General features: G+C 40.3%; 1 protein-coding gene across 1 annotated transcript; it reads left to right on the forward strand.

The window, feature by feature from the left end:
- The first annotated feature begins 1,707 nt into the window (after positions 1-1,707).
- Positions 1,708-25,536, forward strand: avpr2aa (arginine vasopressin receptor 2a, duplicate a). The gene is made up of 7 exons (XM_082144709.1): positions 1,708-2,103; positions 2,591-2,646; positions 14,998-15,311; positions 16,020-16,265; positions 16,474-16,620; positions 20,023-20,626; positions 22,808-25,536. Exons 2-7 carry the CDS (start codon positions 2,637-2,639, stop codon positions 23,005-23,007), a joined length of 1,521 nt encoding a protein of 506 aa, XP_082000835.1. The 5' UTR covers positions 1,708-2,103; positions 2,591-2,636; the 3' UTR covers positions 23,008-25,536.
- Positions 25,537-26,958: the final 1,422 nt, after the last annotated feature.

Below are 26,958 nucleotides of genomic sequence, written 5' to 3' on the forward strand. Positions count from 1 at the left end.
CATTGTACCCCTTTGACTCTAGTGTATAAAATATGCTAATTATCAAGCTGAAAGTATGGAATCTGTTCTGTCTGGCAGAAACATGTTAAAACGTCACGCCTGATCTTGTGAGAGACTGGTTGTTAAGTGTTGGGTGTTTCAGCACTTCTATTAGAAGGAAGTCTGCCGATGACACACATATGCATGCTTTGCCAGTCAGATGCTCTGTTAGACGAAAACAGTTGACACTTTAATTTCTGGCCACAGAAGAAGGTCTGAATCTATAGAAAGCCATAAGACGGTCTGTGAGATGTGGAACTGCTCTGATCTGGCCCTCGTTCCTGTCCAACGGGGTCCTGGAAACGTTCCCTTCAATAAATCTGTTGATGATGGGAAATAACTGCAGCTTGCTCCATGTCTGCTTGATTTGAGCTGCAAATGTATTTTGCCACCGAGATATTTGTCCAAATGCACTACAACAGGAGAGACCGACACAGCATGTAGTTGAGTGTGATATGTTCAGCAGAAGTCCTGTGCAGTACTTGGAGTCCCTGACAACTTTGGGAGTATTTCTTGTTTTATAATAAGTCATCATGCACATACCCATCTGTCTATTTTTTCCTCTTTCAGGCATGACTTGTGGCTCTTTTCAGTATGTAACAGTATGTGTATCAGTCGCTCAAAGAGGAAGCTTATTTTTTAAGAAATAGAGAGAGCTGTAGCACTTTTTGTTTCAACATCTGTGAGTATATTATGTATATTATTTGTAAATGAAAGTGTCACATACAAAGTATTACCCCATAACACCAGTTTCACTAGTTCACACTTACATACAATTAGAGGGAGTAAAGTTTAATGTGTATTTGGCGCGCTGTCCGGGGGGAGGGCTCCGAGCTCGGAGTTCGGCCCGAACCCAGAGTACTCCCCCCCATATGTAAATGGTTAGGACTAGAAGTGTGGAGAAGGGGTGATAGAGGGATGCTGCTAAACTGTCAATGAATTGAGGTGAGACTGTTGAATATATAACAAATATGGACAAACCTTACTTAAAATGTACTTAAAATGAGGGAAATTCGAAAAATCTCAATCTATTTCATCACAATTTTTGTGACTGAATTGGAATATCATTCTTTCATCGGAAAATATGAAGACAATAACTTGATTATTAAAAAATAAATCATAAAACCACAGAGCCTGATTTTCAGCATTTTCAGGCTGATATGATCTAATTTTAAATAATTGTACCTATTAATTTATATGTATATATAATTTATAATATATCCATAATATATTATAATATACGTATATATATGAATATATAATATATCAAAAAAATTAGGGACACAACTGGGAAACTTATAAAAGAGGTATATTTTTGAAAATGTTAAAGGCAGAAAATAATCGGCAAACAGCTGAAGACATGCAAAGACATTTCACAATTTACACATATTGTGTGAATGTTAATCAGGCATCTTATTAGTCCAACGGTATAAAACAATTCAAGAGTGCAGTCACACCCAGAGGAGGTTAATGTAAATATGAAAGCAAATATTGACACAGATCACCAAGTCTAAACATTGTCACTATAGCACAAGTTATGACAAAGAGCTCTCAGCTTCTATTTATCTGTTATCTGTGTCACAGTGGAGATGGATGTATAAGAACACCTCATGATATTGGCTCCTCCCCTCATCTTACAACACAAGAGACCTGAGAAAAGGAGAGAAGGGAGGGAGCAAAGGAAGAGAGAGGGCGAGTGCATGTAAGAGATATGTTTATACTAAGCCAGGCTCAAATTCAACGGCATCAGTGCACCGGTGCTCATGTAATGTGGGAAATTAAAGCTCAGACATGCAGAGTCTCAGGAACGGTGGGACATTTCTTGGAATAAATTGTGTGCCTCTATCCGAGGGCTCCTTGAAGAAATGAAGCTCTGAATTCTGTGAACATAAGCTTGGGTGAAAGCTGCGAAACTACAGCTTTACAAGTTCACAAAGGGTGGTGAAATATCTCAACGCTCTTTAGAGGCAGCTTGGAAGCTCTTATGTCAACTACCCATCACGAAGCAAAACTGCAGCTTTGAAGAAAACACATGGATTATTGCTGCTGATTCAAGAACACAGAGTAAGTTTTTTTTTTAATATAAAATGCATGCACTGCAAAAAATATTTTCTTGTTAAGTTTGTTTTGCCTATACAAATAAATAAACATCCTTTTAAACATTTATGCAAAAGAAAATAAATAAATAAATAAATAAATATTAAAAAAATTACAGATGTTTTCAGAGTATGGTATAATATGAAAATAAAATTGTTCTAATACCAATGTAATTTTAAAAGTGCCCAGAGAACACTTTCAATGTTATTTACTGTAAGAATAATTCAGCATTAGTAAGGCAAACTATGTCCGAATCCATTAGAATGGGAGTATGCATGCCATACTGACAGAACTATAGTTTTTATGTGCTGGGCAGTTTTCCCTCCACAACTTTCTCCAGAAAAGTCATATTAAATGAATGTCCTATTGAATTGTTGATAACTTATTTTGAAATATAGAAAAGTATTTTTCCCATTTTTATTTGATTCATGCCTGATCTATTTATTTGTTTTAGGGCAACAAAATAAAAGACGAACTTCTATTAAAGTGAGAAACATGCAATGACGGAAGGTGAGGCGAGAAATTAATGCACAAAAATATACATTCACACACATATGGATAAACTAAATAATTGTTGTCTGTTCGGTCAAACATATGGTGTGTTGACATGAAATACTTGTGGGAAGTTGACATATTGCATCTAAAACTATCTTAAATAGCCAAATTTAATTGCTACTTATTTTAGAATTATATGCCGTTTTCATGACACATAAATTCACATTAATTGAGAGACTACATAGAATGTGTGTAGTGTGTATTTTTACAAATTCAAAAGGCTTTTAAAAGTGGTTAAAAGACTTTCTCCTACACAATCATGTACAGTAATCCACAATCTCCTACACTTAAAAATGCATGGACATGTCAACAACCCATATACTAGTTTGTAAATGACTACTTTGGAATGTGGAAACAAAGCACAACTAATTTGTTCACATTTAGTGCCATATTGATGAGTTTTGCTCTTCCAGACTTGTGATGTGGTCACTGTATGAGAAAAATGCTGCTTCATCCGCTAACTGTTTAATCTCTCAGAACATGGAGAATGTTATATGGCATAAACATTGCATTGCTATTCCTAGTTTCAACTTCTGCAAACAGTAAGAGTATCTCAGGGCATGAGATTGATGGTGTCAGTAAAAGTCTAAAGGAAACCCAAGGTTAGCTGGTAGGGCAGTAGCATTTAAACATCGGGTGTGTAGATAATGCCCATATCATGATCTAAAATCTAGCTTTCCCTCACCTTTTTGGCAATTTTGGGTAGCTCTTGTATAAGTGAAGATATAATATAGTATTTAAGAAAGAAAAATGAATCAATGCAATAATGAAGATAAAGGTCATGTATTATTATTTTTATATTATTATTTTATCACTATCTCTTATTATGGTCCCTGTGAACTTTCTGAAACCATTCATTCTGCAAGAGGTTCCCCAAGATGTTCTTATCAGGAGTGAGAAGCTGTTGAAATCCAACAGGGAGGTTTTGGAAACATGCTGACGCAATATTTTAGTGTGCAGTTGATTAAATTAATAAGGTGCTGAATACTATGATACATGACATGTATAGGCATTCATGACCCGGAAAATTAATTGCAATTGCGTAAGCCATTGGAAGATAAAACTTAAGAAAGTATTTTGGAAATAAATTCAATTTTTAATGACGCACTAAACTGTTGCAACCTGACCTGTTTTCTTGACGCTCACCATCTTGAGCAATTATATAATTGTATATATGATATTCTGGCCAATTTCCGGAAGTCCAATTCAATTTCTTTTTCAATTACTTTGCAAAAAAAATCTTTATTCTGTTTGTCAGTATAAGTGAAAAATAAGAGCTGTGAAAATAAGGTTAAATGAATATTTAAGGTTAGCCAAGCTCGTTAATCACTTAAAAACAATTATATGTGCAAATGAGAAAAAAGTGTATTAATATATATTTGTCAGGTGTAGGCTTTGGTTCTATTTAGTTTCAGTTTGGTTCAGTTTGCCTGTGTTCCTGATCCTTTTTTGTTTCTATAGTTTCTGATTACGTTCACCTGTCTTTCATTTAGTTACCTCTAGGGCTGAACGATTGATCGAAAAGTAATTTAATCTGAAATTTAGAACCTTTTTTTTAATCCTGTTAATACTTTCCCCTTAAAAACATTCAGCGGCATGGAAGCAACATGGAGGCGAACTCAAACACCGAGTCAAAACACAGGCAGACAGTCCGCGAGCCCCGAAGCGAGATCACTTTCGCTTGAATCATGAAAGTTTGTCAATTGTATGTTTAAAGGCTTGCCAGTTTGAACATTCAAGCGATTTCACACCATTCAAGAACAACGATATGGAAAATATCTCACTTCAGTGCTTGCAAGATGTTTTCAGTGACACAGAGAGCCAAGCTGCGTTGTGTCTCTGATAACTTGCGAACACTGAAGCCAAATCACTTTCACTTGCGTCTTCACTAAATTTAGTCAATTGTATTTGTTTTAAGGCTTGCCAGTTTGAACATTGAAGCGATTTTAGACCCTCGGATGTGTATCATTATATTGAACTACTGCGCTGATGCATTGTGGCACACAAACACTCATACAGACAGTAGCTCGCACATCATGTGAAGATTGAGTGCACAGAGAAAAATTTGGAGCGCAGAAACTCATTGTCAATGCTGTACCTGTGATTTATCAGAGTTCGAGTCCCGGTTCAAAGTTAGGACTTACTCAAGCCAACATCAAAGTATGTTTTCTTCAATTATTTTAAAATCACAAAGATAACAATGCACTCTTTCTATGGATGCACCGATCCACATTTTTTCACTTCCGATCCGATCCCGATACCTGAATTTGGATATCGGCCGATACGGATACTATTCCGATACCAGAGCTGTGTTTGCTTTAATATTATTATCATCATTATTGTTTATTTTATATGATGCTGAAATAAACTGCTTTCAACAGGCAAGTATGATATGTACGTATGTATGCATGCATGTCCCAAAAGGCAACTTGAGGTAAGCATAGGGTCAGAAAAGGAAGTCAGAAAAACTGGAAATCCTGTTATCAGGAAAAATCCCATTCTGAAAACAAATATTTAAGTGTAAGGGTTTCAAATTGATTGTCATGTCAATATTTATTACATTCCCAAAATGTCAAATACTTGAGTCTTGAAATATAAGAAAAGTGCAAGTGTAAACATCTTACACACACACACTATCTGAAGGGTGATACTCGCTCCGATGCTGTAACTCTCTCGATGAATGCTCGATCAACATCAGCATCTTGCAAATAACTTGCCCATAACTTGCCCGAAGGGAGGCACTAGGAATACACATGTGCACTAGCCCGTAGGGTAGTGAACACACGGCAGTCTCTGGGGTAGTCCCAGCCCGGAGGGTGGGAGCGTACTCAGCAGAGACGACAGACAGAGTCTGTCAAGGGGAAGACACTGGCTAACCCGGAGGGTAACCGAACGTGGAAAACACCTATGGGGTCGCCGTAGGGACCACTACATAGGACCCCAGCCTGTACTCAGCTCAAGAGAGAGGTAACAAGCCTGGCGACCGGCGATCCGCCTCGCCTGTCGCCGGTCTCATATGCAGCAAGCCGAGCGGCGTTACCGCGGCTGCGATATGCCCCAGGAGCCTCTGAAACTGTTTCAGTGGGACCGCTGACCTGCCTTGAAAGGACTTGAGGCAGTTGAGCACTGACTGGACGCGCTCCTCCGTGAGGCGCGCAGTCCAGCTGACCGAGTCCAGCTCCATACCGAGACAAGAGATCCTCTGCGTGGGGCAGAGTTTGCTCTTGTCCCAGTTGACCTGAAGCCCCAACCGGCTGAGATGCCGAAGCACCATGTCCCTGTGTTCGCACAACAGGTCTCGCGAGTGAGCTATTATAAGCCAGTCGTCGAGATAGTTGAGAATGCGAATGCTATGTTCTCTCATGGGAACAATGGCCGCCTCCGCGACTTTCGTGAAGACACAGGACTTTGTACTGATACGCCCGACCCTCGAAGAAACGGTCTGTGTCGAGGAAGAATCGAGACGTGAAAGTACGCGTCCTTCAGGTCGATCGCTGCAAACCAATCCTGGGGACGGATGCAATCGAAGATGCGTTTCTGCGTGAGCATTTTGAACGGGAGCTTGTGCAGGGCCCGATTCAAAACCCGCAGGTCCAGGATTGGCCATAGCCCACCGCCTTTCTTGGGTACAATGAAGTAAGGGCTGTAGAACCCAGACCTCATCTCGGCTGGAGGGACCGGCTCGATCGCGTCCTTTGCCAGCAGGACGTCGATCTCTTTCCGCAAGACAGGGGCATCCACTGACCGCACATGGGTGAAGCGGACACCCCTGAACCTGGGAGGCCGGCGAGCAAACTGAATTGCGTAGCCGAGCCGGATGGTACGGGTGAGCCACCGGGGCGGCCTGGGAAGCGCTAGCCAGGCTTCGAAGAACCGTACCAGTGAACCGACCCGGACCACCGGCGTACCCGGGGTGGGGCAGCGAGGTGGAAGGCAGGGACTCGACTCCGGAGGCACTGAAGCGGCCGGAAGTGGAGCCTGCTTCCACGCGGGGCCAGACGACAGGGAAGGCATGGAGGCATTCGACTGTTCGTTGCCCCGAGGCGAAGGAGGGAGGGGAAACGAGAAACGACGCCCGAGGGGATCGAGTCCAGGTTTCCGCACCTCCCTGACCAGCGGGAGATGAGAGTAATGAGGCCGGGGCGGCATCACTGTCATCTGAGCACTGGGACGAGGGGAATGAGAGCGGCGAGGCAACGTGGCGGCGCACACTGTCATTCTGGCCCTCTTGGATGGAGGAGACTGGGAGTGGCGAGGCAAATTAGCGTCGTCCTGGACTACCAGTCTCGACCATGTGTGACCCAGGGGAAATAGAAACTGCTCTTTTATTGAAACTTTGGGTATCGCTGGTCTGCTGGCCAGCGGCGGAACAGAAACAAAAGGAAACAAAAGATTCTCCACCCGGCCCTCCTCCGGGGGAAGGAGTGGTGCAGAGGCACACTCCCGTAGAGCAGCAGGCATGTCCCCCGGGTCGCCTGTCTCAGGGTCTCTTCCCTCTCCTCTTGCCTGGAGATTTAGAGGCGCTGGGAGCAGGCTGGGCGGCTCTCTTGCGGCCAGCACCCTGCTGCTTAGGTGGAGGCTGCTGCCTAGGCTGAGCAGGGGCGGAGGCGGCGGCAGGAGGGCGCCCTCGGTGACGAGCAGCCGGAGGCGCAGCCGGTGAGGACTGGGCAGCAGCACCCTGTCTCCGTGGCATGATGTGTTTAATCACCTCCGACTGCTTTTGGGCGGCGGAGAACTGTTGGGCGTAATCCTCCACCGCGTCGCCGAAGAGCCCACCCTGGGATATGGGGGAGTTCAGGAGCTTACTCTTGTCCGACTCCTTCATATCAGCCAGGGTGAGCCACAGGTGTCGCTCCTGGACCACAAGAGTGGACATCGCCCGGCCCAGGGAACGTGCGGTGACTTTCGTCGCCCGTAGGGCAAGGTCCGTCGCCGTACGCAGCTCTTGGAGCACCCCTGGATCAGTACCACCCTCCTGCATGTCGCATAGCGCCTTCGCCTGGTGAACCTGGAGAAGCGCCATGGCATGCAGGGCAGAGGCAGAATCGTCGAGCCGCGAGGGTTCGGGACACGGTGGAGGATTCCACACGAGCCCGACACTCGCGGTCGCACCGGGAAAGCATAGCGGCCATTTCCGGGTCCGACTCGGGCAACGCTACCACACCCGAAGGGGGCAACGCAGCCGGGTCGTCCTCCCCAGAAGATGACCGCTCTCCCTCCGATGCAGCGATCGACATCTGATCGTCCGGTGGAGCTCCGAAGGAAACAACCGGAGCCACACGAGATGGCCCGGCCGTCTCCGTCGAAGACTCCGATGGCAGCGACACGGAGGATTGAGGGGCCCGTGGGGGTCTTTCACCCGGCGGGTTATTCCTCACAATAATCCTCAGACCACCAATGGAATTAGCCGAAGTAGGCTTTTTCTGAACTGAACCAGAAGAAGCACTAGATCGGGGAATCGCCAAAGGGACTCCCCCTCGTTTGAGGGATCTCAGTCTCAATCTCAGTGTCGCGATGGTCATGTTCCCGCAATGAGAACATGACTCATTCACGAACACTGCCTCAGCGTGCGCGAGGCCCAAACACGTGAGGCAGCGATCGTGACCATCAACCGGAGGCAGATATTGACCGCACCCAGAAACACACGGGTGAAACGTCATCCTTAAAAGGACGCGATCTTCACTCGTGTTGCTCTTTCAGAGAAAGCTCTTTTTAGTGTGCTGAAGCACGCAGGGATAAATGCGGCAACACAGCGGGGAAACAGCAAGCCCACTGTGTGCACTCAACCGAATACCAGCTGTGACAACAGCTCTTTTGAAAAAGCAGATCGCTTGAAGTAACAGATGGGATCCGGGAGATCGCGAAGATCACTGCCGCGCCGTAACACCAACACAAAAGAGGTCCCGAAACAGCAGACTCGTTGAGCTTCACGGAAACACAATCCAAAACGCTCATACACTCAGAGGACACAACTGGTCGGCTCCGAAGCAGAAAGCGTTTGTGTATGCGCTTGCTTCCACCTTTATACCCGCGCTTGTAGGCGGGCCACGGAATGCAAGTGTTGCATGCCAATGTTTATTGGCTCGTTTTAATTCACTCGAAGGCAATTGGTCTCCCTAGCGTGATCCCAATTCATTGGAAACTCCTCCGACGAGACGTAGGAGTTCCCGAACGAAAGGGAACTCTAGTTACCTCATTACTCCCTATATATTTAAACTTCTGTTCTTGGTTCAGTGCTATTTATGATTTAGTGGGTGTGTTTTTCTAGAATATTTCTGCGCTTCTCCTGTGTGTTCCTAGTTAGATTATTATTAAAGACTATTTAAAAGGACCATCCAGATGCCGGCCGTCCAGATGCTCTATCTTGAGCAGAAGGAGCAAAAACCACACAAGGGACTTTTTAGATCTGGCGTGCCCCAACCACTATCCGGACTCTGTGTATCTGCCTGTGAGCGGTCTTCAGGGGGATTTCGCCACTTTCGTTGAGTGGGTGTTGGGGAACAACAGACTGGCGTTCACCATCTGTCCCGCTGCGGAGGACATCGCCAGCCCCACTCCGGACCCAGAGCCCAGCCAGACGGCTCCCACACACTGCACGGTGCCTATGCCAGAGCCCAGCGCAGACGAAGAGCCCAAGCCTGACGCGATGGCAACGCCAGAGTGGACGCCTGAGCTGATCATTACAGTGGAGTACGAGCCCCACAGAGAGGCTGACCAGGTGTGTGAACCAGCAACATTGTCCATGCCAGTTGGTGTCCTCGTGAAGTTTGTGGGAATGGAATGGAGCCCCGCCTATACTCCAGAAGCTGAGGGTGAGCTGCATATGGCCTCTAGAAATTTTTACAAGGAAGTGCAAGAGGATATTTCTCTGAGTCTCCCGTCCCCACCCAGCTCCAAAGTTTCCTGTGTCTCCACTGGTCTAGCCCAGCTCCAAGTCTCTTGTGTCTCCAAAGATCCCACGCAGCCTCCCTCTTACACATCCTCTACTAAAGACAGTCCTTCAAACCTGCCTCCCCTGTTTCCCTTCAGACCCTCGGCTCCCCCTTTGTTGACTCCACTCTGCTGCATGGATCTGACTTGAGTCTTCCAGGCTCCAGCTCGGCCTTGGCTAGGGGATCCCCTGGCTCCACAGCCAGCCGTCAAGCCCTTCACTCCACCTCGGCCTGTCGACCAATTGACTCCACCTTGGCTCCTCCCTCCCTTGGTTCCACCTGGGACCATCACCCTCCGGCTATGCCTTGGTCAGTCACCACTCTGCCTGCGCCACGTCCCTCCACCCCTTTGGCTACACCTCAGTTCCCCGGCACCCTGGCTCCACCTTGGACGTTCATCGCTGCGGCTCCACCTCGGCCTCCAGATTCGGCGTCGTTTGGTCTCATCGTCTCTTCGACACCACCTGAGTCTCCACCTCCATCAGCTCTGTCTAAGTCTGTCGTGCTACTAGGGCTCCTCCCTCCCTCGACTCCACTGTGGTCATTTGTCCTGGCTGTGCTTTGGTTTCCAACTTGGCTCCTTCTGCTCTCGTCTCCTCCCTGGCTCCTCCCACCAACATTGCCACCCCGGTCTCTCCCGCCATCATCTCCTCCTGTTTCCTGCCCTTCGCAAGCCACGATTACTCCCTGTGTTTTTAAGCCCTGTGGTAGTGCTTAATTCCGTGTTTCCAGAGTGTTGCTGAGTATATGTGATTTATATTGTTCTCGTTGTATTCTCCCTTGTCATGTGCTTAAAGGGATAGTTCACTTTGAAATAAAATGTTGGTATGTTTTAGCATACCTCAAGGGCATCCAAGATGTAGGTGTCTTTGTTTCCGCAGTAGTTTCAATTTTGATATTTTTAGGTCAAACCGTTCTTGTCTGTCAGTCATATAATGCAGGTCTATGGTCACCACCTCAAAGAGCATGCACAGAGAAGTCCAAATTAAACAATTCCCCATCATAAGTACACATTGATGGCCTAAGACACGAAACGAGCGGTTTGTGTGAGAAAACGAACAGTATTTATATCGTTTTTACCTCTTGTACTGACACAACCACGTCCAAGTGATCTGAGGGCGCGCGCGCTTCCTGGTGTGTGACGTGTGCGCGCATTCTGGCTTAGTCTGCGCAAACAATGAGTGACGTACATGCACAAGAGATCACTTCCGGCGCTTTCCGTTTTTAAAAACGATATAAATATTGTTCGTTTTCTCACACAAACCACTTGTTTCGTGTCTTAGGCCATCAATGTGTACTTACGATGGGGAATTGTTTAATTTGGACTTCTCTGTGCATGCTCTTTGAGGTGGTGACCATAGACCTGCATTATATGACTGACAGACAAGAACGGTTTGACCTAAAAATATCAAAATTGAAACTACTGCGGAAACAAAGACACCTACATATTGGATGCCCTTGAGTTAAGCTAAAACATACCAACATTTTATTTCAAAGTGAACTATCCCTTTAATACTGCAACCACCCAATCGAAACAATATAATTAGGAAATTATTTAATTTCAGACTCTTTAAGTGCAAAAGTATCATGATTCCCGTAAAATCAAATATTTTTTTATTTGAATATGGTACAATTTTGTGTCCCGTAATGTTAAAGGATGCAAATAACATTGTCTGCAGTGATAACTATTAGATATATTTGATAAATTATTATCTAATATTAAAATGATCATAATGGTCATTATATCATAATGTTTACATAATCTGTCGAACCAATATTCACATCATAGTCCAAAACTATTTTAAATTTTTTAACTAATTTTAATGACCAAAAAACATACTATTAAGCTTGTACCTGCATGGTTTTTACAAAAAAATGCTTAATGCTAAATAAAGCAGCTCGTATAAGTTTGACATCCTGAGGTTGACAATAAACATTGACAATTTTACGCACTTCCTTTCACTGACCATTTTCAAAAAGATAAACTGCCTTCCCAATTGATTAAGCCATACTTATTATGCATTTAATAAAACAACTCACTGCACAATTATTTCATGGCCAGTCGTCTTGGAGCAGCCTGAGGTGATCTGTCCAAGCACACCATCACACCAATACCTTTGCTGTCTAACCAAGTTTAAAACACTTTCAAGTATTCTGCATAAAAAAGCGGCTGGCAAAAGCAAAGTGCTTTTTTCTATCATCAGCTATATTTAGTCTAGGTGAACATTTCTGCTGCACCATATTAGTGGATTCCTCAGAGGGAAAGGGATTCAAGGAAAGGTAGAAAATGTCAAAGCAAGGGTAAAACGAACAGCTCATGCATCAGCTGCTTCAGAGGATGACCTCAAACACAGCTGTGACAAGGACACTCGCTTTTATTTATGACTGGACCTGGAAAGACAGCGCAAGACATTTAAAAAAACTCATTTTGTAAAAAACAAGAGTTTTGCAATCTTAGTATTTATATTTTCTGAAAGAGAATGAAGTATAGGGTGCTAGTAGAATGACAGATGATAGATATTATCAGGTATTATTTATGAGCTGCTGTAAATTACTTTTCTAAATGAAACATTATTATATTATTTAGACCAGTATTCAGGGCTAAAGAGTTAAATGGTTCAATATAAAAAAATAATAAATCAAATGTACTTTCAGATCACTGATTAAAGGCTATGTAAATAATTTTTACAAATCTAAATAAAAAAAATCTGAATACAATTTTCTGTCAGAATACTATATTACCACCAAAGCCCAGATAATTACACAGACATACAGCTCACACGCAGTGTAAAGAAACCTCACATTGATTTAAGATGAAGCGATTGCTGGAAAACAATGGTCTTTCAGAAAGAGAGAGATCGAATGAGAAACATAAAGGAAGGGAGAAAATGTGTAGAAACAAAGGGAAAGGTAGCGTCAAAGACATGATAAAGAGATGGATAGGCAGAAACTGTATAATAGGCATCTCATTTTTTTAGATTGGACTATATAATGTATAATTAATTTAATTTAATTTAATTTCAAAGTATAATGAAATGAATGAATAGGTATTATCAAGTATCCAGGTTTAACCAGTCCATGATGAATTATCCCCATTGTGTCTTTGTTACACACTATAAAATCCATTCAGATTCACTGTGTAATGTATGATGATAATGTTTCATGCATTATGGGATGGTATTTAGCTGCTTGTATATATATATCATGAGCCTAAATGTTAATTCTCCAAAGTTCCTAATATAGTAAACTACTCTCCTTTGTACCATAAATAAAATAGTAGTAATAATAATGTGTCCACAACGTCCTTTTACAGTTTTCATTGAAAAGTAATAGGGCACTCTTTCACTAACAAACATGATTTTTAACAAACATAATTTTATATTTGCACGTATAAAAGTGAATGTATAGTATTATTAAATATAATACAATTTTGAGTAATAATTACAGTTATTCATTATTTATACAGTGTTATATAAATGGTAAATCTTTCTATCATGACAACTCTCTGAAGAGTTTAGCACGATAATGGATATGACAATGTTAATGTATTTGGTCATTGACCCACGAACATCACAAACGTAATAGTAGTTGTAGTTATGTGTGTATATGTCAAAACACATCAGCATGTTGACACTTTGCATGCATGTTCATGACCCTAAATTAGAAAAAGCATAGGTTAACCGGTATTTCAGACAACTCAAAAATCAAAATGGGTCAAACTGACCCGTAACATCTTGAGTTTCATAACAGAACTTGGTATATAATGCAGCATTATTTAACAATAACATTGCATATGTCGTCCTGTAAAACCTAAAAAAAAAAATTTTTAATTACACCATATTTGGTACTTTGGCAACTTACCGGTAGTTAGGTTTTCTCTATAGCATTTTTCATTCTTTTTCTATTAAAATGACAAGCATTTTTAGAGCGGGGAGATGTTCCTGTAAAAGGAGCACTGGATCCATTTGTCAGTAAAAATTACATTTATAAATAGTTACTGTTTTTAATGTGTTGGGTCTAGCATCAGTAGATAAGAAAGATGACAATTGTTCCCATTTAACATAGCCTTTCTTATTCTCATATATGGGCAAACTTTGTATTGGTATGAATGGCCCTATAGTTATTTCTCTTTTGTGTTCTCATCTCATGCCCTGTATCCGATTGCTCACCCCAACTCCTCCTCTCTGTTTATTTAACCCAGCGTCTCATGCTACCACTCTTTCTCAAACTGTCAGTCTCATTTTTGCAACTGATATTTTTATTTTTATTATTTATTTGCATAGTTAAGAAAATAAACCAGCTTTTATTGGGATCAAGGAGCAGTTGATAACAGACAGAGGAAGCGATAGAAAATGGGGTAAAGGAATGGGCAACGGAAAAACAGAGGGAGGAGGAAGGAGGAGGAGGACTTTATGGAGTCAATCAGGGATGAGAGAGATACTAATGGGGAGCGAATGTGATGGACTAAGCTGGGTGGGATAGTAGGAGTCAAATCAAGTCAGGGAAAATTTTGAAAACAAAACAAAAAAGAGAGGACTTGACAGACTTATTTTGCCAAAAAAAAAAAAACTGTAGCCATGGGGAATAAAACAAATCAAAGAGTGGAAGAGGAAGCAGATTTGTTTGCTTGCTTTTTGTGTGTCTGTGAAATTGCTTAATTAACTGAGTGGCAAAATATCATAAAACAAGATTAATTACGAGAGTTGCAATGCGATGGCCATGTGTTGTGTGTATGTACATATATATGTTTATAGAGTGCAAATTCCTCTTGCTAATACTAATACAATATTTGCCTCAGTGTTTGTAAAAAAAAACACTTGATGTGCTTTATGTATTTCAAAAAATAGCTAAAATAGCTAAATAGTATTTTTAACATTTTACAATAAGGTTTCATTAGTTAACGTTAGTCAACTACATTAGTTAAACTGAACTAATAATGAACTGCACTTCTACAGCGTGTATTTCAACATTTACTAATACATTATTCAAATCAAAAATTGTATTTGTTAACATTAGTTAATGCACTGTGAAGTAACATGAACAAACAATGAACAGCAGCTGTATTTTTATTCACAAACATTAACAAAGATGAACAAATACAGTAACAAATGTATTGCAAATTGTCTCATGGTTAGTTTATATTAGTTACTATATTGACTAATGTTAACAAATGAAACCTTATTGTAAAGTGGTACCCATTTTTCTATTCAGCCCGTCACGTCAATCATTTTGCATATGCAATTCATTTTTAATACATTTCCACATTTCAAGACCATTTACATTAACTTCTGGATTGCCACTTGATGTCCAATGTTAAATATGGGTTCTGAAACAAATCATCTATATCATACCTCCTTGTGACCAATTCTTGCAGGCATGGAGACCTTCTCAGGAGAGGCATTCTCTGAGCATGCTGAACTCAACAGCACTTTCAGAGGAGGATCATACTTCTGGTTGGTCACTCAAAACAGCTCAATAAACCGCACTCAGGTGCCCGGTTCAGTTTCGATTCGGGACATGGCTCTGGCTCAAGCCGAGATTGGAATTCTGGGTCTGGTTCTCGCTCTGGCAACACTTGGGAACAGCTTTGTACTGTGGGTTCTGCTGAGGCGACGCAAATACAACGCACCCATGCACCTATTTATGGTCAATCTGTGTGTTGCAGACCTTGTGGTGGCATTTTTTCAGGTGAGCTGAACTTTGTTTAATACTTAGCAAAACATTACAGGGTTGCCAACAGACTGTCTCACGCTCTTACGTCACCATACTAAATCTCACGCCAAATAATGACAATGACAAAGACAACACAAAATGCGCTTGATCATAGAGTCAGTCATAAGAGCAAACGAGTCGTGGTTAAATTTCAAAGACGCATGTGCATGAGTATCAAATAGGCGGAGCTCAACAAAAAATGAGTGCAATAATTTAGACTAAAATATTATTTTCATAAAATATTTGTTGTTTGACATTAAATTTATGTAAGAAAGTAAATATACTTTATGTTCCTGCAGAACATTTGACCTGTTAGGTTTGTTTTTGTTATCTATAATTTAGTGATTTTAAACAGTCTTGCTTGCTTTTTTTATTTTTCTATTATTAATGTTTTTAATGAATTGGCCAGTAGGAAATATCACTTGCCGGTACTCTTCAAGTAATATTAGGGAGTTAAACAGCATGCAATTGAAAAGTTAAAAAAATAAGTGTATATTGCACAACATTAACCTGGTAAGATAAAAATCTAAAAATGAATTGTTGCATCCTCAAAACCTCCTATAGGTGCCTGTGATTGGTTCAAGCCATGTATTCAAAATCTCACTCCAGCCAGGTAACCAAAGTTGGTAACCCTGGCATCATTTATTTTAAGTGACTTGCCAACAGCAGTTTACTGTTTTGCAGGTGCTCCCGCAGCTGGTATGGGTTATCACAGAGAGATTTCAAGGTCCTGACGTGCTGTGCCGCTCAGTGAAATATCTGCAGATTGTGGGAATGTTTGCATCCTCTTACATGATTGTTGCTATGACAGTGGACCGCCATAACGCCATCTGCTGCCCTCTGCAGACTTACAAAGGAGGGGCAGTTTCATGCTGGAATACACCCATCATGGTAGCCTGGGGTCTAGCCCTTGTTCTCAGTGTGCCGCAGGTACTATGTTTGTCAATACTAAAGTATTACAACATTTAAAATGTTATAGGAAGTATCAGTCAGTGAATATGCATTCTTATACAATATTCACCCAATATTTGCCATATTTTCACCTTCAAGTCATTACAAACGCATATGGTGCTATTCATTCCATGAAACACAAAAGGAACTATTTTAAAATATTTTCCCAATGCTGTCTTCCCTACAGGTGTTTATTTTCTCCAGGTCAGAGGTCTCTCCAGGAGTGTTTGAATGCTGGGGGCACTTTGCCGAGACCTGGGGGCTGAAAGCCTATGTCACCTGGATGACTGTAGCCGTGTTTGTGCTTCCTACCTTTATTATCACCATTTGTCAGGTACTGCTGGTGCCAGTGCATTTAATTTGTCTCTAATCCCAGTTTCCACATTCACCTTAAAAAAACATAAATGTAAAGACATTAGTTAGACATTACAAATTCACAGTAGAATTACCATTAGTGGGCCTAGTTTAAAAGCAACTACTGTATTTGAGTTTTTTATCAATAGTGTTTCTTCATAAAAAATCAACATAGGGATTTCATTTCTTGGATGAGCCAACATAAATTATAGTTTAGTTCTACTCCCTCTACATTCTATTAGTTCTTATAAATACAGTCCAATCTACCGTGTTAATATGAAGGAATTTTTCACAGGTGTTTTACTCGTATTTTGAATTATGAATTGTATAGGTTGTGTTTTAAAGGGTTAGTTCACCTAAAATGAAAATTCTGTCATTAATTCTCACCCTTATGTCATTCCAAACCAGTAGACTTTTGTTCATCTCCAGAACACAAATGAAGATATTCTAAATGAAATCTGAGAGATTTTTCTCTCTACATTGACAGCCTATGCAACTACCACTTTCAAGCCCCAGAAAGGTAGTAAAGACACCATTAAAGTAATCCATGTGACATGTAATTTTACTATAGGCTTTTGTTTTATTGCCGAAAATAAGCTCTTTGACCAACAAAATTGTATAATCCGTATATGTTTTGTTCATCAAGAAAATTTGAAGCCTTAATACAATTGCCAGAAGGCTTTAAAAAAAACATCGCACTACTGCAATGACACCACCACTAAGCTGGTGACACCACTTTCCATTTTTTTCAAATGAAAATATATATTGAATTTGTGTTAACACAGGTTTCAGGTTTTAGGACTCATTCCTGCAACACTATTGAAATGTCTCAGCGGTGATCTGGAGAAAATAACTTTTGTTATCTTTTTTATAAATCATGAGCTGCTGGGGTGACAATCATTTGAGGGGAGGCGGATCCCATGACATGTATCACAATGCTTGTTTGGTGAGATTATGCTCTCTGACCTGGCCAAGGGGTTTTGGTCAGTAAAGTTCTATTTCAGGAGAGAAATTCTCTAATGTGCAGATCTTTCCTTCCACCAGCTGATACCGTTCCCAGCAAGCCAGTCTTATTTAAGAAAAAGTACACTGTGCATAACCCAAACCTAAAATTGCTTCACACTGAGTGTGGACAATGTGTCTTTGGCAACAAACATTTTTTAAAAACAAACTTTGGTCTGACCATTAAACACCTGCATGGTAATCTTTAAGCAAACGTCTTACTGGCATAAAAAAGATTATATTCCTTAAAATACATAGAAAGAAATACCAAAAAACTCAACAAAAACCTGCAATAATGAAAAACTCCCCACACTTACACATGTAAAGTTGTTTTTGGCACTGACCTCCAGATGTCTTTTGACATTCTTATGAATGTTTGTACAAATGATGGGTTGTTTTACTTACAGTTAATATTTCATACTTGAGCTTCATTGGTGATTAAATGACTTTACTTCTGTTAAACGTCCCATCTGGGTTTAGTTTATAAACAAGATTTCCATTAAGAGAGGTTTTCTCCACCATTTACTTTATAAGTGAGTGCTACAGACCAGAAAGCAGTAATTCTCAAAACTGTACAGTTTGGATTATCCTCCTTATATTAAACACCAGAATCAATTCACCACCTAATAGATGCTCCATGTTGTAAATTTCAAGATAATCCAGAATTGAGAACTGCTGTTTTTAGAGTAGTGCTGTTTTTTTTTTCAAGAACAAATCAGTGTTTTTTTAACAAATGATTTAAAAGGGGTATATGTAAGAATTTTCATCTATTAAAAAAAAGAACAAAGAAAAAAGAGAAACCTACCCCCGACTTTCTAGGTTGTCTATTAAAGCCTGTGGACTGATTTTTATGTTAAGGACTCGAGATGTTTTTGCCGGGGAAATCAAAATGATGCGACATTCACAATGTTCTTCTGCAAGACGCATGCAGTTTTGTTTGTTAAAAAAAAGTTACATAGTGTACCTTTAACGAATGAGTGAGCCAATCTGAGTGAATCTTTTCAATGAACCAATTCATATGGTTCGGGTTCTCAAACGATTCGAGACAATTCGATTGACCCAACACTATGGCTGCATCTGAAATCGCATACTTCCCTAGATGAAAAACAGTATGTAGCCAAACAAATGAAGTATGTCTGAATTCACAATACTCATAAAAGAGTAGGCAAAAAGTACCAGAAAGTAGGGCTGCACGATTATGACAAAAATCATAATTGTCGATTATTCCCTTGAATAGTTTGGCCATGGGACCCACATTTCCCCATGGTCATCAAGCTGCGACCCACCTTTTTTGGAATTATATAGGCCTATTATAATACATTTGTTTACACAAAAATTGTTGACACACAAGTACTGTCCCCCTTTACTTAACATATAAATAAATTGTAAGAATATGACATGTTAAGTGGAGAGATTCTGAAGTGTGCATACGATGGACACTTTACTATCCCATGAGGCCACGGGAGAGGTTTTATGAATGGCAGTGAAGCGATGCAACTGACGCTGTTAGATCACAGGATAATGAAAAAAATGGTGAATGTAGTACGTGCAGATTACATTCATACTACACACATTCATAGAACGTACTTTTTTAGTGGTCATGAAGTAATTACTTATTCAAAATAAGTACCTACTCGAGAAGTGGGTTCACAATGTGCGTACACTTTGTCCCGTAGATGGTCTGCTCGAGCGCTTTAACCTCGTGAACGAGCAGATCCGTTTCCTTGCTAGAGAAGCGTTGTTTTTCCGCATGCAAATTCCTCCATGTAAATAGAGAATCGGCCATGACGCGAGCACAACAGGCTTTTAAAGGGAATGGGAGATGAGACTCTGATTGGTTTATTGTACGTTATGCCCAAAACACACCCATTACTCATTAAGAGAATAGGGACAACCCTTTTAGACCATGTGCCGGTTGCGCCATTTTTCCCGTTGTTAAACTAGCAAAAGTGGATTCGGACATGCCCTAAGTTAAAATAGGGCCTATTGACTTTAGACCAGGTTTCAGTTGGTCAATGGCGCAGTCTATTTCAGTTGCCTCAAAACACACCTCGTTTTCAGACCAGCACGCCCATGGGTGCACAAAATGCATTTGCTATTTAAACAATGTGGCGCAGGACGTGAAAATGATAACTGAGTCGGGCTGAAACTAGCAAAAAACACTTTTTTTTAAACAAAAAAACGCGTCGCGCCTTGCGCCGTATTGCGCCTGGTATATGATAGGGCCCTGTGTGTCAATGTGTATGTGTATTGAACAGCGACACCTACTGGTGGTGATCTTTAGTAATAACCTAGAACAGAATAAAGCATGTGCAATGTCAAATTTAAGTAACACGTTAAAAAAATTATGTAATGTAATCTTTTATTTTTGTGTCTCTAGGTACGAATATTCAAAGAGATCCATGATAACATCTACCTGAAATCAGAACGTGTGGTTTCTGCTGACATGAAGAAGAACCTGGTCATTTTTCACTTTCCCATCTTCAAAAAGCGGGCCAGCGAAGCTAGAGTCTCACACATGCCGAGAGAAGCAAGAGAACTCCATAAAAAGAAAATCAACAGTGGCTCATCCCATTCTCACACCTGCAACACTGAGGACACACCAGAGACTGATTGTTGTGATAAATCTTGTCAGGATGGCTACAATCCCAATGATCTAGCGTCACAGACTCACAATTCATCACCTGATGTGCTGCCTCACAGTCAGACTCACCCACACACCATCTGGAGCAACTCTGCAGCATTCCAGACATCACATGGATACTCTGTTCCACACAGGACAACAACTACTGAAGAATCCAACACTTCATCAAATCCCTCTTTCCCACCTTGCCCTCTCCATCCACCTCTTACAGGTGTGTCGAAAGCTATGTCTAAAACAGTGAGGATGACTCTGGTCATTGTGCTTGTCTATACGTTGTGCTGGTCACCCTTCTTCATTGTACAGCTGTGGGCTGCCTGGGACCCCAACCCCCCTGACCAAGGTGAGAAACTAAAGACACAAGAAATGTATAGCCAGTGCTGGGTAGATTACTTACAAATTGTAGTCCATAACTGATTACAAATTACATGAAGATAATTGTAGTTAGTAAAGCGTTTGGAATTTGAATAGAATTATTTCGTACCATATATCAATAAAAAAAAATCTGATTACGAGCATTTTAAAATGCAATATAATCTAACCTAATCACAAGTACTTTTTTGAAATCTGATTACACAATCCAGATTACATGTAATCAGTTACTACAAAGTACTGGATATAGCATAGCCATTTATGGAGGTAAAGCATGAGGTACAACTCAATGATGACATTTGGCTGTTCAAAAAGGGTATAATTAATTCCTTTACAAGAGCACTGACTCATTGGATTGTGGAAGTGTATTGGAATGGTTGCAAATTATGTAGAGCCCGTCAATGCAATGAGTCAAGTCAGTGTTTACTTGCAAATGCCCACCACCTCTTCATCTCACGTTCTTCTAGACACATCCATATTTAAAGCCCTTTTCTTCACACCAATAAATAACCCTTCTCCATTCCCTGCTGCTCTTACATCACTAACCAGATTTTGATATCTCTCACCACAGACCACTGAAAGCTGCTATACATCTGTGCTCTCACTCCAGCTGCTTTTGATTTGTTTCAGCTGTTTACGTGCAGCCAAATGGGCAACACACTGCTATTGATTGAACAGTTGAATGTCATATAAACTGTTTAGTATAAGACATTTTCTAACTGAATTTCCCACAATGGAAAGTTAAATCATAATATATTTGTTGTTATTATTAATCTCTGCTTGGAAGCCTTCCATTTCTTTATTTCCTGTTTTGTTCAAGTGTAAGCTCTATACACTACCAAATTTTGGGTTGGTAAGACTTTTTAATACTTTTATTAGAACACAAAAATATAGTAAAACAGTAATGTTGTGAAATATTATTACAATTTAAAAGAACTGTTTTCTATTTTAATATATTTTAAAATGTAATTTACCGTGATGGCAAAGCTGTCATTACTCCAGTCTTCAATGTCACATGTTCCTTCAGAAATCAATCTAATATTCTAATTGGGACCCAAGTAATTTTCTATTATTATAAATTAGTATTATACATTTAAAAAAAACAGTTGTGCAGCTTAGTATTTTGTGGAAACCATGACATTTTTTTTCAGGATTCTTTGATAAGTAGAAAGGACAAATTGGATGACTTTGAATTTCGAATTTGTTCTTGAACTTTTGAGGCAGTGTAAAACTACAACAAATTTAATTTAGTTAAATTTTTTAATTTACTTACTTAAAAAATTTCTTTTTACTTATTTTACTTATTACAAATTTACTTATTTACTTTATACTGTGTAAAATAAAAAGTAACATCAAAAATGTTATTAACGTGCACTTCATAAAATTATTGTAAAAGTCATAAACAAACCCTACATGACTAAACAAACACTGGAATGAACAATGTAAATACCCTACTGATTTGGTTCTGAAGTATGTTTGTTGTTTTGCGAATATAAACTATAAATGCCTTGAGGCGCCAAGAGTGGCCCCAGCTAACAAAAATATGTTCTTACTAACATTCCCATTAAGTTATGAAAACATTATTTCCAAATGTTTTCAACACGTTCAAAAAAATATAATTTCTAATTGTTTTAAAAACATTTTTTGTCTTGGTTATGAATGTTAGAGAAAACATTAAGGGAATGTAACATTTAGTCATTTTGCTAACATTGAACATTACTTTTGAATGTTCTCTGAACCATCTGAAACAAATATAAAGTACTAACGTTTAAAAAAATAAAACGAACGTCCAACTAAAATGATTCAGAAAAACGTTCCATGAATGATATATACATAAAATTTTTGTGCTAAATGTTTGATAATGTTATTTAAGACCAGATAACGTTCCTTGAATAATGCTTGCTCATAACTTTGAGAGAAATTGTTCTGAGAACATTCCCTGTTAGCTGGGGTGAGTGTTCGCGCAAGTATAAACAAGGTTTTATGCTAGTCGAGTTTTGAAACCTCTCTTAGATCAGCACATTGCAAGGTGTCACCGTCTCTAATGTGGTTTATATTAGTAATAGCCCTTAAATGAGGACAATAACTTGACCTCTATGATATTTGACTTGAAATTGATTTTACTTTCTCTACCCCTCTCCCTCATTTTCAGGAATGGCTTTCACCATCCTGATGTTGTTAGCCAGTCTGAACTCTTGTACGAACCCGTGGATCTACACAGCCTTTTCCAGCAGCGTGTCGCGTGAACTTCTCGCTCTACTGCGCTGTCGACCAATGCTGCCCCGCAGGAGCTCGATGCACGACCACTCCAGTGATATAAACACCTCCACCACCAAGGACAACCAGTACTGACCCCTATAAAATAAACTAGAATTGAGTGTCAGCAGAGGTGGCGATTTATGCGGGTGTATCTGTCCTACGCATGTGGAAGACATGTTGTCATGAGATATTGCTACATCTTCCATTCAGAGTAGCTGAAGATGCTGTTTTAACTGTGAAGAGTGATATGCTAATGAGCAAACTGAACCAATATGTGACATAAAGATCATTTCATGAGGATTTTATGCAAAAAGGGACCACTGATAATGAGGCTGATCTCATCCACCAGGATAAAGGACAGCTTACTGACTATCAAAATAAACTTCATTAAACTCCAAAGAATACTGAGATAATTTATAAACATATTTTACTGAAATTGTCCTCTGTTGTCTGAGAGATGGAGATAAAAGCCTTAACCGCAGAGGAAGAAGAGATCAAGGCCTTAACCTTAGAGCCAGCAATTTCAGTCTTTCTGCCATAAGTCTTCTTCAGATTCAGAGCTTGCATGGCAAGGACTGAGGAAGAAGATAAATGATGTGATCCATGCATGGAAACTACATTCAGGGGAGAGACAGGAAAATCTGGACTAAACAGTGATATTCCTTCCTTATTGGACAAATATCTGACTTTCATTAACATTCCATACATAAGGTACAGGTATACAAATGGACTGATTTGTATATTTAAAGTATCATATTGAATAATAAGGAGGCTGACAAAATATGCGGTGCGCAAAGCAGCAACACTTTCAGTTCCTCAATAACAGTTGGACTTATTTATAAGAGCACTATTTAAATTTGTGTAGGAAGAAGGAAGAAAAACAAAAATGACATCAGGTTACAGTGCCTTGAAATTAACTGATATACAGATATAACAGATATAACTGAAGTATATACAAATCTTCAGGATCAGTCCTCTGATACTCTGTAAAAATCATTTTCTTAATCAGTATTTTTACTTAAAAATTTGCCAGCAGGGTAAAAAACATAAGCCTCTAAAAAGACAAGTTGTAATGTATTGCAAAAAATTTCTTAGCAATTCAATTTATCTTGTTTTAAGACTGGCTATTTTACTAGAAAACAAAGCACTGATTTAAGAGATTATTTCTGTAGCAGTAGCTGATTTGTTACACAGTTCACATATAGGCTTAGATTATATAAAAACACACAAGATATAATGTAAATAAAAGTAAAAATCTATTGATACAGATGTTTATCTAAATATATTTATTTGACATTTTAAAGTGAAAAAAAATATCTTTGTCAAATCCAAATAAATCACAAAAGAAATTCAAGACTGTCTGAAAGTTTATGGACTAATCTGTAAATTCATCAATCCTAATGGTCTAAACTGTCGAGTCGACACGACAGATCACGTCACAGTTGTTGTTGATGCGAGGATCGAAGTACAAGGCCGACCAGAGGTGTCACACATAAACTGGCTAGATGTTGTTATTTTTAAGGTATTGCGCTTTCGGCGTCTTCGTTTGTCAACTGGTGATCCGGCTGGACTCAAAGGATGGTATGGTCTGGTAGTATGGCACTGTGTTCGCCATGATGTCCTGTCCGCAACCGTTCAAGGTCAATTGGGTCCATGTTGCATAGTTTCAAATTGGCTTTGAGGCCGTCCTTGTAATGTTTGAGTTGCCCTCCTTAAGTGTGCATGCCGCTCTGGAGCTAGCAATAGAAAACCTGCTTTGGCAGGCGTGAATCTGCTATACGTGCAACATGTCCAGATAAGCGAAACTGTGCAGCGAGCAGGAAGGCCTCAATACCAGGGATGCCTCAGGTCTGGGACTTTATTATGCCATTTGACATGTGCAATACGACGGAGACAGCGCATTTGGAACTGTTCAAGTTTAGCAATCTGCCGGCGATAAATGGTCCAGGACTCCATACAACAGAACTGTGAGGATGACAGCCTTATATGCTGCCACAATGCTGTGCTCGTCCATATTCTCTTGGACAGTCAACCGAAAGCAACACTAGCTTTTGCTTTTGTCGCATCAGCTGCGAGAATGCTAGCCAAGTAGCAGAACTTGTCAACAGCTGTCAGCACTGTTTCACCTGCAGTAATTACCGTTTGATTGGAGTTTAACTTGTTTACTGCTTGAAGAATGACTTCTGTCTTCGCTAGACTGACAGTGAGCCCAAACAGGGAAGCTGCAGTTCGAAAATGATCGAAAAGTGACTGGGCTTCGGTAAGGGTGTGCGCCATCAGTGTGCAGTCATCTGCATACAAGAGGTCATGCAGATTGCGGAATGTGTGTTTGTGCGAGCCTGAAGCCTGCGTAGATTGAAAACACTGCCATCTGTGCGGAAATGAAAGCTTTAGCATAAGTTCTGCCGGGAAGACTCAATTACTACGTCACCTATTGCCTTCACTTCTATCCAATCATATTCTTATGCTCATGTATAAAAGCTCGGTACTTACACATGTTTGAGTTCGCAGATACTGAAGCGACGATTACCCCCATCCTCCCCACCACCACCAGGATGGTCCTGTCCATACCTCCCGGGGGGTCTGCTGCGCCCCTGCCTTCATCTTTAGGCAGGAATTGCAGATCCGATTACTCTCGGATTATGCACTACGGACAGGGCCTACGCCAAATGACTTTGTAGATTATCAGCTTGCTGAGCTGTCAATAAATGTACGGTTTATTGAAATAATTCTCCCGAGTCTTTCTGGTAGAACTGGATTGGAATGCCCATGTCGCAGTCCTTAAAAGCCACGGTCAGAATCATGGAAAAGAAGAATAACAATGGGGCGAGCACACAGTCCTGTTTGGTGCCATTGGAGATGCTAAATGGGTCAGACAGCTCGCCATCATCCAGCACCTGACCAAGCATGCCATCGTGAAATGAACGGACAATGTTAACGAATTTCTCTGGGCATCCAGTCTTACGCAGAATAAGCAAGAGCCTGGTGTGGGAAACTGAGTCAAAGGCTTTGTGAGGTCAATAAAGATCATATAAAGATCACGTGTTGTTCTCGGCACTTCCCCTGAATCTGCCTAGCGGTAAACACCATGTCCATAGTACCACGGCCTGCACAAAATCCACACTGACTTTCCCGGGGTGATGTCGCTGTCGTAAACGTGTTGTTGAATCCTAATATTATTGTGGGGGACACTTTAATTGCATTTGAGCATAAATACAGCATTTTTATCTAATCTGATATGTATTTATTTAATTTATGTTTCAGATTACTCCAAATGTGAGCTGATTTTCATTTAAATTTACTGATAGCAAAAGAGGATTTGGTTTAATTTATAAAATCAGAAAACAGATAAGAACAACTGACTCAAATGAACCTGACTCAAATGAACATTTTTAACATTACCTTTAGTGGCTGATATCTTAGACTTAGAGCACACTCTTCATGATTTAAAGGCCTTTTGGACAGTGGAAAATGTTTACACAACTACTTGATATAAATGTATATATATCTATAAATGGTGTATAAATGGAAGAAACCAAGCACAGTTGTAAGTCTTCACAGGACTTGAAATTAGTGCAAGAGGAAGAAATATAGCCAATACATCAGGAGGTCACAAATAACCCCAGGCTAGCCACCATGACTATTTGTCAAAGACCACCTGGATGATCCATGACAGCTATTCGAAGAATGCACTATGGACAGATGAGATGAAAGTTAAATTTATGGCATAAATTAGGATTGAAAGTTTGATGAAGACAAAATGCATCACTGCAGGAAAGTATCTCATTCCAGCCATTATATGGTGATGAGGTTATCATTCGGCATCTGGACTGTACAAATGGGCAAAAATTCTTCACAAACTGATCTGCTCCGACAATTGTTTTGTACGTTATAGTGGACTACTTCAAATTTTTGATAATATGCAGATAATTCTATCAACACCCTAAATCCATATTTAATTTTTTCGTATTCATTTATTTACTTGGAAAGTGATATGTCTCATTACCGTGTCTGTCATTATCGTAAACTTCCTTACATATACTT

The sequence above is a fragment of the Leuciscus leuciscus genome, assembly GCF_965113295.1.
Source record: "Leuciscus leuciscus genome assembly, chromosome: 18".
Taxonomy (NCBI): Eukaryota; Metazoa; Chordata; class Actinopteri; order Cypriniformes; family Leuciscidae; genus Leuciscus; species Leuciscus leuciscus.

Excerpts from the sequence above, each read along its gene's own strand:
- avpr2aa (XM_082144709.1), top strand. Across the intron at positions 15,312-16,019 it reads TTGTGGTGGCATTTTTTCAG|GTGCTCCCGCAGCTGGTATG; the intron begins GTGAGCTGAACT and ends ACTGTTTTGCAG. Across the intron at positions 16,266-16,473 it reads TTGTTCTCAGTGTGCCGCAG|GTGTTTATTTTCTCCAGGTC; the intron begins GTACTATGTTTG and ends TCTTCCCTACAG.